The sequence below is a fragment of the Glycine max genome, chromosome 16 (genome assembly GCF_000004515.6).
Source record: "Glycine max cultivar Williams 82 chromosome 16, Glycine_max_v4.0, whole genome shotgun sequence".
Taxonomy (NCBI): Eukaryota; Viridiplantae; Streptophyta; class Magnoliopsida; order Fabales; family Fabaceae; genus Glycine; species Glycine max.
The window spans coordinates 3,174,770-3,189,231 of NC_038252.2; the positions used below are offsets into that span (position 1 = coordinate 3,174,770).

General features: G+C 30.1%; 1 protein-coding gene across 1 annotated transcript; it reads left to right on the forward strand.

The window, feature by feature from the left end:
* The first annotated feature begins 4,800 nt into the window (after positions 1 to 4,800).
* Positions 4,801 to 5,411, forward strand: LOC100500261 (BRH1-like RING finger protein). Its single transcript, NM_001248566.2, has one exon. The coding sequence runs from the start codon at positions 4,853 to 4,855 to the stop codon at positions 5,363 to 5,365; it is 513 nt and encodes a 170-aa protein (NP_001235495.1). The 5' UTR covers positions 4,801 to 4,852; the 3' UTR covers positions 5,366 to 5,411.
* Positions 5,412 to 14,462: the final 9,051 nt, after the last annotated feature.

Here is a 14,462-nt window from a genome sequence, read left to right on the forward strand (position 1 = left end):
GTGTTAGTTGGCTAGGGTCCTCATCACCGACGGTCCATATTTGTTGCCTGTCTCTTCTCTCCTCCCCCACTGACCTACTCTTACGGCCCACCTTGCTTCACTTTTATCCCAATCTTTCCTTTCACATTCTCAATAGTGTTTTAAGCTATTATTTCGGACGACATTTCATGAACATTGGGTAGGCCAAGTTTCGATGTCAAAGCCACATCTGCATGGAAATTTTGCCTACCTTTATTTTTTCTTTATTGAAATAATTTAACTTCTATTGGGTGGTTTTAACCCCACTTCTTGTTAAAGTGAAGCAATGTTATGCATGACCTTGATGTTGTCACTTTTAAAGTTAATGGGATCGTGTTACAGTTTTGGCGAATGAAATGACCGGCTGAGGAGATGTTGTTTAATGTTGGAGGTGACTAAAAGTTCTATAATAGGTAACTTTTTTTTTGCATGTTTTTTTCTACTTTTCAGTTCTTGAGGAGGGGAATAAATTCTATTTGCATAATTGCATCGTATTGGGGTGAGACGAGGAAAAGGCACAAAACAAAGGGTGACATTCATACTGCTCATCTAAAATAATATCACATTCATGATTCACCATATCAAATGATAGATCCAATATTATTTTTTTTAAGAATAAATTGGAAAACTCTATATCACAACTTCAATTCTCATCAATTTGATTAACAAATAAAAGTTAATTAAACATAGAGAACAACACTAGTCAATAACAGGCACGAGAAAGATGCGAGAAATCGAAATAATAATTAAACAGGAAAAGGCACGAAAGATTTCTCCTAATTCACTCAAGCTTTTGACACAACTTGTACGACGAGGGTTAATTTATAAGTTAACCACCCAATTTCAAAATGGACAATGTGCTTTTACATTTAAACATAATCATTTTGTTAGTGACATTTTTTTACGAGTTTAATTTTGAAATCCTTTAATATAAATATTGTTACACTAACAATTAACTTGAACTAGTATCAAAATGAATTAATGTAATTAAAAAATATAGAGCTATGCTTATATATAGCTTTAGCTATAAAACCGTGAATGAGATACCGGAAAAAGTTGGCTAGCTTCTCGAAGTGGAGGGGGATATGTGTCAATCCACCTAAAAAGTTTTGGTGGGAACTTATATATGTCATGCCAAATAAAATATGTATGAATGGTATAGATTTGGATTTCTTTTATGGCTGATTCTGATAAGACCCTACTCGCTTGGTCGATTGAGGAGACCAAAGAATTTTTTTATTGCAAAGAATATTTAATTATTTAGTGATGTTATTAAGATGCTTTGAATTGCCAAGTGCCACAATGCTTGCCATGGACAGACGTCTTGACCAATGTGGACCTTTAATCCTTCTTTTCAGCACTAATTTATTGCTTTTATTGTTAGATACGACTTTTTGTAAGTCATTTAAAATATTTAATTTATCTTATTTCAATATTTTGAGTTAATTAAAAGATAAATATTCAATCATTATGTATTTTTAATATGATATTTATTATTAAATATTTGTTTTAAATTTTTAACTAGATTCCTTTAAGCCATTTGACATTTGTCATATTTATAGCAAACAGAAAAGAAAGGCAGTGCAAACACAATCATTAGCTAATGCTAATTAAATTTTATATTTAGTAACAGTATACTAATAGAATATCCCATCTAAATAATAAATTAACTTGATATGTCCATAATGATTGTCTTTCTTTATGTATGATATTTGGTATAATTGTAAATATTTAATTCGTATATTAGGAAATTTTTTAGGACAGATTTAATTTCTATGGAGATTTTTAGGATATCACTCATGTATTTATCCATTTGTAATGAGGTCAATGACACAGCGAGGTTGTTCTTCTCAAAAAGTAATCATGGTGAGAGAATTTTTTTATTTTTTTTTTAAAAAAAGCAACAAAAATAACTCAAGAGACTAAAAAGATATTGTTATGTGACAATTTCATAACCCGCATTTCAGATAGGTTGACAAATACACAGGCAAGGCAATATATGACGAATATTGGAATTAAAAGATAAAAAAAGTTCTTATGCTTTGCTTATAGTAATTGTGCTCATGACCAGGTCGTGTTTACTTGGGGGGGACCACGACATACTTTAAAATTTAGCCACTAATGGACAATCAAAATTTATCTGTTGCCTGAGCAACTTTTATAATGATGAGATTTAGATTGATGAAAGAGTTGAACCTTAAAGTATAACTTTTCAAAATTGAGATTTAATCCTTAGGTAAACATATTTATTTGCAAATTCCCTCAATCAAGAGCTATCCAACAATTTGTACATGCAGCTTTTATATATAGATCACATATCTTTTAGGATAGATATTCTAATGTAACTTGATAGAATCATTGCAAATGATAAAATTCTCCTTTCTAAATATTTAATATAATTACATACTAAAAATCAAATTTAAAACTAATAATTAAACTAAAATAACCTTATACTATTTAATTCATACACCATAATTATGTTTGGATAATCCTTTCGTAACTTACTTTTGGAGAAAAAACGCTCATATATCTTTTACTCTCATACTTTTGGAAGGGATCAAACAATATCTCAAACATGCATTATATCTTTGTGGGGGGTATGTTTCAACTATGACCTCATTGCTTTGACTCTTTCTTCTCGCCAACCTTCCGTTCACCCTCGATTTCCATTCCACTTGTTACTCAAACGCTTTTACAAATTCAAAATGAAATCCTTATGCCTCCTTAACTTTGATGATTATTGATTTGGATAAGACAAAAAGAAATGTGTATGATTGTTAACTCCACTTGAAAAGGAAAGCACTATCTTCACAGCATATCTAAAACTATTCCCATTTGGACTTGAGTCATTGCTCATTTCAGGAGAGGGGCTTTGATATGTCTTGTGACAATATCACTTACTCTTCTGATTCTTCTCTTATATATTATTGAAATATTAGCCTATATGTTCCATCTGTGTCGCTTTGACTTATGTTCTCATCTACATTCTAGTAATGAATTGTTAGTATGACTAAAGTTTAATTATTTGTGCAATGAAATTAAAATGTTGTCAGGTGATCAAAGGGTTTTTTAATACCACCAAGCACGTTGATCAACTTTGATGTGGGATCATTTCAGTTGAGATTTCGGATTTGAGTCCTTAATATATAACTCACATTAATAAAAGAGAATACTTATAAATTAATATTATGAACAACAACTTTAGTCAATATATTAAATATAATTATGGATAATATTAATAAGTATTATTTTAACATTGGTTAAAGAGTAAAAAATAGAAAGCTTAAAAGATGTTATAAAAACATTTCCATAACGATACTCTCTATATATTCTTACTTTAATTTATAATAAAAAAAAATTATTTATTGATTTCTTAACATGTATTTAAGAAAATAGTTAGCAAGATTTTATAACTATTTTAATATCATTTGAAAAAAGTAGTTTATTTAATCATGGCTTTAAATTAAAGCATGTTTCATTAGCTTGAATTCTTCTTATTATTCAGATTAACGAATGAGATGTATTTTGATAAAGTAACTTACGATATATGTATTAAATATTTAGAGATTGGATACGAGTTATTTATGTTTTCCATAATCATCTTCTTGTCCTTTATAATTTTTATATAAAGCCAATTATGAATCTATGACTAGAATGGATAATTAAATCAGACAGATGATGATGGTGATCAAGAACCCACTACTTCTTCATTCTTTCAATTCCTTATTAAAAACACGTGGCACTTTTTTCAAATTGTATTATACACCAAATTTGTGAAAGCCAGAGTAATTCATACTTAATATTTGATTAAACTTCCTCTCACCAAAACCTATCCTACGGTTCAACATCAGTGCAGTTTAGTTTTTAATTAAAAAAAATTGGGTCACACGTAAGGTAGTTCATCTATATTATTTGATCCAGAAGAAGCCTACCAACACATTTTTTAGGATGTTATTTATTATTTATCTTTAAGGGTTGATTTTAAATAATTAAAGTAATTTTTTATACAAAAATAAATATTTATTACACTTTTATAATTTTTACATAATAAATATTTTAATAAAAAAATAACTGAATAAAATTAATCCTAATAAATAATGTTGACAATTAACATTTTTTTTATAGTTCTGTGCATAGTTATTCTTGGACTTGATCTTAAGTAACTAGTAGCAGTTTTTTTTTTCTCTGTCCAAAGAAGTGATGAGTTACGACTTCTGTAGAAGAAACCAACAGACATTGAAGGAGCAACTAAACATTTAACTGTTAATAATATTTCTTTTCATGATAAGGTGCTTAGTAACAAGCAAGCTAAGACCACCAATACAGGAGAAGGTTGATCTTGTTGCATAGAAATTGGTTTGTATTAAGCATGAGGGATGTAACAAAGTACCGCTACCTAAATAAAAAAAAATTCTTAAATAAATATCAGTAATTTTGAAATATTATTTTTTAATTTCCAATGTACATACACTAGATTAAAAAAAAAAAACTGAATGGAAGTAACTCAGTTGATAACATGTAGTGCACTTGTGAAGGAAGATTTAAGTTTCATTCTCATAAAATACATTATTGAAGAGAAGCCAGGAAATTTTAAATACGATCAAACATGGAAACCAAAAGCCTAATAAAAAAATAAATACATAGTATAAAAATATTCTTTTTTCCTTTTATTAACTCATGGTACCGTATCCTTGTTAAAGAAAGGGCCTTTTAATAATGTATTTTATAAGTGTTTTACAGAAGCTGTGACTATATATTCCACGCTCGCTGTCCAAAATCGAAGCTTCTCTCTCTCTCACCCCAAAACAAAACCGTGTCTCCTATTTATTTTCCGATGGGTTTTCCGGTGGGTTACGCGGAGGTGTTCTTCCCGAACCCGTTCCTGCACACGCTGGCCCTCCTCGGCCTCCTCCGAAACCTCGTATTCTTCCTCCTCCACCTCCTCGGATTCTCCGACTTCCTCGAAACCGAGGTCGCCTGGCCGGACCACCCCCACCCCTCCGACGAGGCTGCGGCGGCGCGGCCCCCATCCGCGTCGGCGCTCCTGATCCGCGACCTCCTTCCCGTCGCCAAGTTCGGAGACTCCGACGTTGGCGCCCAACAAAACGGCTTGTGCGCAGTGTGCCTGTTCGAGTTCTCCGAGGAGGAGGAGGTTCGGTGCCTGCGCAACTGCAAGCACATTTTCCACCGCACATGCGTGGACCGTTGGATCGACCACGATCAGAAAACGTGCCCTCTCTGTAGGACCCCCTTTGTGCCTGATGATATGCTTGATGATTATAATCAACGACTCTGGGCTGCTTCTGGGGTTAACGAGTTTTACGCCGATTACACTTCTTCCTTCTGAACTCTGAATTTCTGAATTTCAATCATGAAAGTGAATTGTATATAACAAAAACGAAAATAAAAGGAAAAAAAATTAAAATTTTGAACCATTGCGTATTAATGGATACACTTTTTAGTTACTATTATTATTGTTAGTGGTGTTATCCGAATTTCATCCACTACTACGGTGGCTTGTGAATTATTGAATATAATTTATGTACGACGGTACTTAGTATAGGATTAATTTAACGATTATTATTATAATTGAAATATGTGGCTTTTGGGGTCACCGAATATTGATCCACAGTCACTGATAGAATAATCATTTGGTTTATTTGTTGCTTTAAAATAATAACATTTTTTAAGATTAAATTGTAATTTTCTTTTCCTAATTTTTCAAATTTACAATTTTGATTTTTCTACTTTTAATTATAACATTTAATTCTTTTAGTTTTATAAATTGAAGATTTTAGTTCATATGTTAGATTATTAACTAATATTGTAATTATTATTAGTAGAATTAATAAGGTTAATTATAAATTATTTTTTACCAAAGTTAACTAATAATTTTTAAATACTAAAAGGAAATATTTTTTTCTGAATGATCCATTATTTTTTTGGTTCATTTGTATTTTTTTTTTAACATGACTACATACATGTTTGATCTATTCTTGGGAGTGTATTAGAATAGGATTTTAAGATATTATTTTAGAAAAGAAAATCTTTAAATTTTAAAGATTATGAAGGAATATTATGATTTATTAAATTTTTTAAAAGATTTTTATAATAGTTTGAATTTATATTATAAGAATTTAAAATATTTGAAAGAATTTTATAGACTTATAATATTTGTAAAAATTCGATTTAAAATATATTTAAAATTATGAGAGTTAATAAAAAAATAATAAAAATGATGAAGTTTGGATAAAAAAAATTAATATAATTTTTTTAATCTTTTAATAGTTAAAATGATTCTAGTTTGGTATCCTAGTATACTAACCCTTCTTGTAATGCTACTTTCTTATTCTCACATTTGGATTTGAGTAATATATCTTTAAAATTACACCTTGGTTTTTTTATTTTTTTTAATTACTATAATTATTTTATGATGAATTCAATGACATGTTTAAATGGATAGAAGGGAGTGATGGGAATGGAAAATTTGTGGGAGAGTTAATGAGTTATATGGATGACGAAATTAAGGGTGACACTCACGAGAATAATATTATGTCAAAGTCGGTGTAAGAAAAATATGGTTAGTCCAAGAGAGGAGTATATTTGACATTTTTTTATTCTAAAATAATTGAAAAATCATATACAATGTATGCATATTGAAGAATACTAAAGAGACAAGAGGGTATGTGTGATGAGAGAAAAGAAAATCTGATAAAAAAAAAATAGTCTAGCAAAATTTCAAGGGTTTGGGTGAGATTGTTTGATGATATTTTATAATAAAAAGTCTAAAGAAATTTTTTTAAAAATAATCCATCAAAATTTGTATATTTTTTAATAACAAAAGATTTTTTAAAAGTTATAAAAAATCCTAATTAAATACCACCGGATTTTGTTATCCTCATTAAAAGATTCTTAAAAATCTTAATTAAATACCACAAAACTTATTTATATCATTTTAAAATTATAATTGAATACCACAAGATATTTTTATTAAAAAAAGTATTTTAAAATCCTTTGAAATTATAATCTAATACCCATCCTTAATTGGTGCGTACTTACTTACCTTAGCTTACAAGTATTTAAAAAGGAAGGAATATCTTTCGGCATATGATTTTCCAAAAGGACTTAACTATACTTGCAATTGTGGTGAATTAAATGGACTTTATTTTTGGGTCCGTATCAAGCCCATGGATAATAGAACAGTCTGTGGGCCAAAATTGAAATGTGAAAAAGAAAACTTAAAAAAAAAAACACAAAATCCGTAACAATCTAAAATATTAAATATACCAATTAGAAGAAATTTCTAAAACGCACAACATGACTCAAATTTCCCTATGATCATATGGATATTTTTTAAAATAGGTTCCTTATCCACCTCATTCCTGACTTTAACAGACTACTCCGCAGATCCGGATCCATATACAAACCTCTACTTTAATCGCAAATTTACAAACTTTAGCCGCTTATGTAATTATTGCAGTTTGAATGCCACCTAAATTGAGTAGATTCTTCTTTTTCTAGTATACTTGTGTTTTGAAGAGGAAATTGTATCTTGTTCCATTTTTGTAACATTCTTGTACTGCAAGTGACTCATATAATAGGAAAGTGTTAGATTGTCTACAAGTAAATTAAGTGTCAAAAATGCTATTGTTTAGATAAATTTATAGCATGTTTAGAACCGATTTTTTCCACAAATTCAATGTGTCCTACAAAATATATACGTTTTCAATTGATATTATTATATTAATAAATTTATAATTTTCTATACTCTGAATGGACCACCAGTAATCTGGGTTCTACATATGACGTAGTTTAAAAGAAAGTGATAAATGCCGTTCGTGTGACCATTTTTGTGGATAATAATGGAAAAAGTAAAACGGTAGGACCATTTTTGGGGATAAGAATGGTAAAAGTAAAACGGTAGGCAGTCAGTGGAGTTGGCCCAGAAGAAACCAAAATGAATGCGTAAAGAAGTTGTTCAAAGTATAACATAAAAGCAATAAACTAGTGAAGGTATTGCACAATTTGTGGATAGTACAATAAACTAGTGAAGATATTGCTCCCTAGTAGATAGATTATTATTACTACCACAAACAAGATAGATGGCGTGCATAATGTTCAACTATGGACACAAACAATTGGAGCAAGTTCTTGTACATGCTGGTCATTGGTCAGCTAGGTAACTGCGTTTCAGTCTCTGACCTAGTTTATGCAGTCTAAAAGGAATAACATTTTGTAACGTTAGAATCTATCAAATAAATCCAACAAGGTAGATCATTGAAAGTAAAAAGACTAAAAGGAATAACATTTTGTAACGTTGGAAACTATCAAATAAATTTTAAAATCTCATGAACTGAAATGCTTGACCCATCTAATCTTAAGTACTACTTATTCATAATCTCCTCCCATTTTATCTTAAACACGTTATTAACTAGACATTTGGCAATTTCTTCCTCTCTTACTCTCCATCTTTTTTTCCCAGGGGAATGCTCTGTCACCGTCTGATTGATACCTTTCAGTGTGCAATTATCAAGAACCACATAAACAACACAAGAGAACTTTTTTTGGAGGGTCAAGATAAACAAGTGAGCTAAATGTCAGAAATTATGTGAACAAAGAGGCCTTTCTTGGAGGCCCAGAACATTTCTCTGTAGCATTTCATGACGAATGCTACGAAAAGCAAAACTGTTTCAGAATTTACAAGGTTATGCAATGGTACACTTCTTTGTCTCTATTTCTCTCGATAAAATTGCTATTTAATTAAGTCTTTAAGTTAATTGCTATTTCATAAATAAACAAGGTTTAGCTGTGAAGTTTTAAGTTCTTACTTGGTGAACAAAGTTAAGGGAAGAAGTTGTCCCATTTCAAAATCAAGGCATGTCACAGTTTTTAATCTCTACCAGAAGTTAGGATATATTTTATAACAAAATTTAAGAATTGTGTAGGTAATAATACTACTGAAATTGGTTTTGATGAAATTCTTAATCTTCATATTGCAGTAAATATTTATCGCTATCAAACTTGGGCTTTCCGTAGGTGACTGTTAAATTTAGGGGTGTGTTTTTTTTTTTGGGGGGGGGGGGGTGGGGGCGGGGGGGCGCTTCCGGCTGCACTTCTGAAATTATTTCAAATGCCAAATAATTCATCACAAATTTACAAATGCTGGGATAGAAAATGGAAATTAAGCAAAGTTGGTTTTTTATCGAAGAAAAACAATAGAAAACCAACTTTACTTGATTAGCCATAAAGAAAAAGAATTTGAAAGAGTAAAATTACACATAGACTAAATAGGACTTAAAAAGAAATTAAACCTAAAAGGGAAAATAATTCATCGCTTAGCAACTTAAGATTGTTTTTTCCCATTGGAAAGTAATTTTTTAAAATTGGATACAAGGTATCTACGTTAGGATGGGCATAGGAGACTCTATATTCTCTGGCTCAATTGACTCAATTGATTAAAAGATTATGTAGAATGGTTTTAGATATTTCTTTTATAAATTATAGTTTTATTTTATTTCTATAAAAATAATATGATGGTGACACTTGGATAATTATTATCCATTGATTGACATCATTTACCTTGTGTTTGGATAAAAAATTTTAAAATTTCAAAAAATTTGAAATATTCAAAATTTGAATTGTTTTGATTTTAATTTTCTTTATTTTTCAAATGTTTTGTTTGGATAAATCAATTCAAATTTCTTCCATTTTAAATTCTTTGTTTGGATAGGGAAATTCAATTTCTTTCATATGTAAAATTTCAATTTTATATTTTAAATAGATGAAATTTTAATATTAAACTTTATAAAAAATAAACAATTTAATTTTGAAATATTAATTAAAAAATATTTTCAATTTTTAATAATTTATAAATATAAAATATTGATAATTTTAACTGGGGTTGTTTTTTCTAACCACAAACAATGATGTTTTTAAACCGACATCAACCAAGGTTATTTTTTGGTCGACATCCAATAGGGTTTTTTTTTGTCAAAGTATGTCGGGAATATTTGTTAGCTGACATTAGTCGGGGTTATTTTTTGGCTGACGTTGGTTGAGTTTATTTTCCAGTCAATGTTGGCTAGATTTTTTTACCAACATCAACTACGATTTGTTTGGCCGACACCGACTAGGGTCTTTTCGAACGGCATTGACCAAGGCTATTTTTAGCCAACATCGGCCTAAAAAATCCTAGCAAGCGTTGACAAAAAAATATATCCAATATCGGCTAAAAAATAGCTTGGTCGATGCCGACCAATAAAACCTACCTGATGTCGACTGAAAAACATCATTAGTCAACGTTAGTTGAAAAATCCCTAGTCGAAGTTGGCTAAAATAATAGCCTTAACCAATGTCGGAAAAAAAACCCCCACCCAACATCAGCTATAAAATAGCCTTGGCTGATGTTGACTAAAAAATAGTTCTGACCAATGTCGATCGAAAAAACTCTAGTGGATATCGACTGTAAGAACCTAGTCGATGTCGACTAAAAATAATCATGTTTGATGTCAGTCAAAAATACCTAGCTGGTGTTAGTAGAAAAAATCCTAGCCAACATCAACCAAAAAACCTAGCTAATGTGGTTAAGAAATAGCTTTGGATGATGTCAGCCAGAAAACCCTAGTCGATGTCAGCAAAAAAATCTAGTTGACATAAGCCAAAACACCCGTACTAATATCAGCTAAAAAATAACCCTAGCCGATATTGCCTAGAAAAATCTAGTTGATGTCGGCTGAAAAACCCTAACAGGTGTCTACTCAAAAGTTAGTCATGACCAATGTCAGTAGAAAAAATCTAGCCAATATCGACCAAAAAAATCATTGGTTAACATCAACTTAAAAAACCTGGATGACAATGGCAAAAAAATCCTTGGCCGACGTTAGCAAAAATTTCTCATGACTGACGTTAGTGAGAAAATAGCCCTAATCAACATCATCTAAAAAATATCTTAGTCGATATCGACAAAAAATAACTTTGATTGACATCATACAAAAAAATTCTGACCGAAAAAAATCTCGGCCAATGTCAAGTGAAAAACAACTTATGTCGATATCAGCCGTAAAATTTTTGGTCGCCCATAGTTGTGAGTGTTGAGCGAGAAAGAGTCACAAGCAAGAACATGAGTTAGAGTGAGCATCTCCGAAAAAATAACTTCAAATTATATCTTTTTTTAGAAAATTTGAAATTCCACTATTTTAGTCAATCAAAATGATTCATAAAAATATCAAAAATTAAATCTCCTTTCAAATACTCTATCCAAACAAGTTATTTTATCATAAATCATTTTAAATTCCTTAAAAAAATGAATTCTCCTATTAAATTACTTCATCCAAACACACTATTAAGGTTATATAAGTATATTCATCTTTACCTATTATCAAGAATGAAAAATATCAAAATTTATGTTTTTATCTTCTCAATAAGTTTTTAATGGTAGATAGCTTAGGAGTAGTAATAGTATAGTATAGATATTTGCTTCCTATCAATCTCACTACCAACTCATTGCACTATGCTTAAATCTTTAAGTGTAGAATTGAAAACCAAAAATAAAGAGAGGGGGAGGGTAATTTCTCTCACACGTATGTCAAACACTTTGCGGTCTCATTGCTTTTGGGATCACTGAATATGGATTCCTTATATCTATGTGAAGATGGCCAATAATACAAAATTGGTTCCTACAACAGCATTGGTACTACCGAATGCAATCTGCCTGATCCTTCTTCCATCTTAGATGGTGATAGCCCTTTTCTCGGGAAAAACTTTCATCAATTTCAAGGCTTTGTTAAATGTGATGCACATTTTCAGATAAGAAATATCTAGATTAAATTAATCACATGGATATTTTTAGTCACATGTTTCAGAAGATATAGATTTATCTAGATTCAGTCACATATTTTTCAAGATGTGAATGTATCTAGGAGTAATAAATGAATTGTAAAAAAACTTAAAAAGTAACCGTTTCCACCACACGTTTGGACAGTTGACTTGCCTATAAATAAGCCCCTCAACACCTCAGTTAAGCCAAGAAGCTCCTCTCAATAACTCTAAACAATTTTGTTAGCCTTACATTGTGTTCTCTCTTATAATAAAATTCTCCTTTTAAAGTTCTTTCAATAGTAACTCTCATTTCATTACTCTACTAATCTTCTCATTATTACCAACAATAAAAAGAGGTTGGGTTGGAGAGGACCTTATGCCAATTTGGCCTATCAAACTAAAAGGGATCTTTCTTTTTGGCAATTAAATGAAGAATTTCAGTTACTATCCTGAATGTTGCTTAAAATAGCAAACATACAACACAGGAAAGCAGAAATAGAGCAAGCTTCAATTACTACTTTCTTTGATCTTACATTATTATCCTGAATCCTTATAGTGGCCCTTTTAGTTCAATATTACTTTGTTAACTTTTTTTATTGATGCTTTCCAATGGGACTACAAGGGTAAGTTTTATGATGAAGAAATGATAAGACATCAAGTGTGATGTTGGCTGAAGCTGAAGATGATGTTTACCAGTGCCGGTCTGATTTGAAAGAAAGTGACAATTGCTCTTTCCTAACTACCACATCAAAAGGTTCTTGTTTCCTTTCTTCGTCTCATAAACATGTTTGAGTACTGTTGGATAGTGTCAATATATATGATTAATTAACAATAATTAATTGTTTCCAGCATAACTATAAGTTTTAGAGAAACATTCCTATATTTTTATTTTGTTTCCGTAATTTGATTTTTCTTAAGCTCATCCGATCATGCATAAAATTTAAATTATGCTTTTCTTTTATACATATTAAATAAAAGTTAAGCTTGGAACTTTATCAATAGAAGAACTCAGGTGTATTATGCAATTATAAGTTGGTTGAGATTTCTGATAATGTGGAATTCCCATCCACACTTGTGATTCCCCCCGATTTCAAATGAGCTTCAAATTACAGAAAGAAATAAGATAGCAGAGATATTTAGTGTATAAAAAATTGTTGGCTTGGCTAATTGACTTTCATCACTAACAGCTCTAGGTTCTTTGTATAATTCAATTACCACCAAATTACCTTAAAATAAGAGTTGTGACACCTCCCCTCACAGAAAGAATTATTCTTATTATCCCATTTTACAATTTGATGATCATACGCTGTTGTCAAGTACAGAGGACCCGCGATCCCAATCTGGTTGCCATATATGGCAAGAGACTATTCAGCAAGTGAAAAAGGGATGCAGTGAAATTCAAGCAATTATATGATCAATTGCGGACTCAAGATGTATGTTAACTCATTGGTAAGTGTACCAATCTATCACAAGTAGTAAAGTACCTAGAAGTTCAATTATCAAATCCACAGGAATTGTAACAAAAGATAAGGAAATAAAATAATAAATAAAAAAAGATAAGAGATAAAATAAAAGATTTAAAAATAAAAAATAGAAGATAAAAAAGATAAGATAAGAAAAGTAAAAGACAAGAAAAATAAAAGATTAAGATAAAAATAAAGAAAGATAAATTCAGAATGTGATAATGTTGAGACATAACCTGTCTTATTTGTCTAAGATGTATTATTTTAGATTTTTCTCTATCAATTTGGTGAATTTTTTTCCTACCCATATCCGTTAGAATACATACCCCTGATGTCTCACGATGACAAACCTATTTATTTCCCAATTATTTTTGCAAATACTCAATAAATAAAATGCATGAAGTTCTAATTTTAGATGTTTTATTTGGATGCATGGGCATAATGAAACCACTTTATGTCTAACAATGATTTTATTAAGGTATCTCTTCCTTTTAGTTCTATTAAAAATTATCCTTTATCGAACGACTAATCCCTAAAACTGATGCATGTAAGACCTTCCTTATATTTCTATCGAGCACCTAACCCCTAAAGATAATACAAGGATGAATGATACATAAAATTAAAATAAGTAAGGATAATATAGAAGAAAACACCTGTTTGCATTGATAACTATGAAATATGAAGTGTACAATATATCTTTTGATTTTTTAGGCCTGTCAGACCCTAACTAAGGGTTTAGCCTCTCATAATCATAAGAAACCTTACATTTGAAAAGGGGTTTAGAAACAGATGGAATGGAATAGGAGATAAAAAAAAATCCCTACTAGAGATACTCAACTTAGGATATCATTAAAGAGATACTCAACTTAAAACTCCTTTTTTATAACTACCGGAGTGGACTAGAGCTTAACCCCCTTTCTATAGTTGTTGGAGTGGACTTGGGCCTAATGTCAAAAAATCTTTCTTGTTTATATTTTTCATATTTTTTATATTTTTTTAATCTCTCTTTTTCATATTTGTAAGTCATAAATTAAAAAAATATCAATTTATAATATTTAAATCAAAATAACTGTTAAATAAATATTTTTAAAAATATTTTTAATATATTTTTATTATAAAAAATAACTTATATTTAACCGTTATTAATGTACTAGATCAAAATCA

What these genes read in the sequence shown, in the direction of transcription:
- LOC100500261 (NM_001248566.2), top strand. Translation starts at nt 4,853, where the DNA reads ATGGGTTTTCCGGTGGGTTACGCGGAGGTGTTCTTCCCGAACCCGTTC.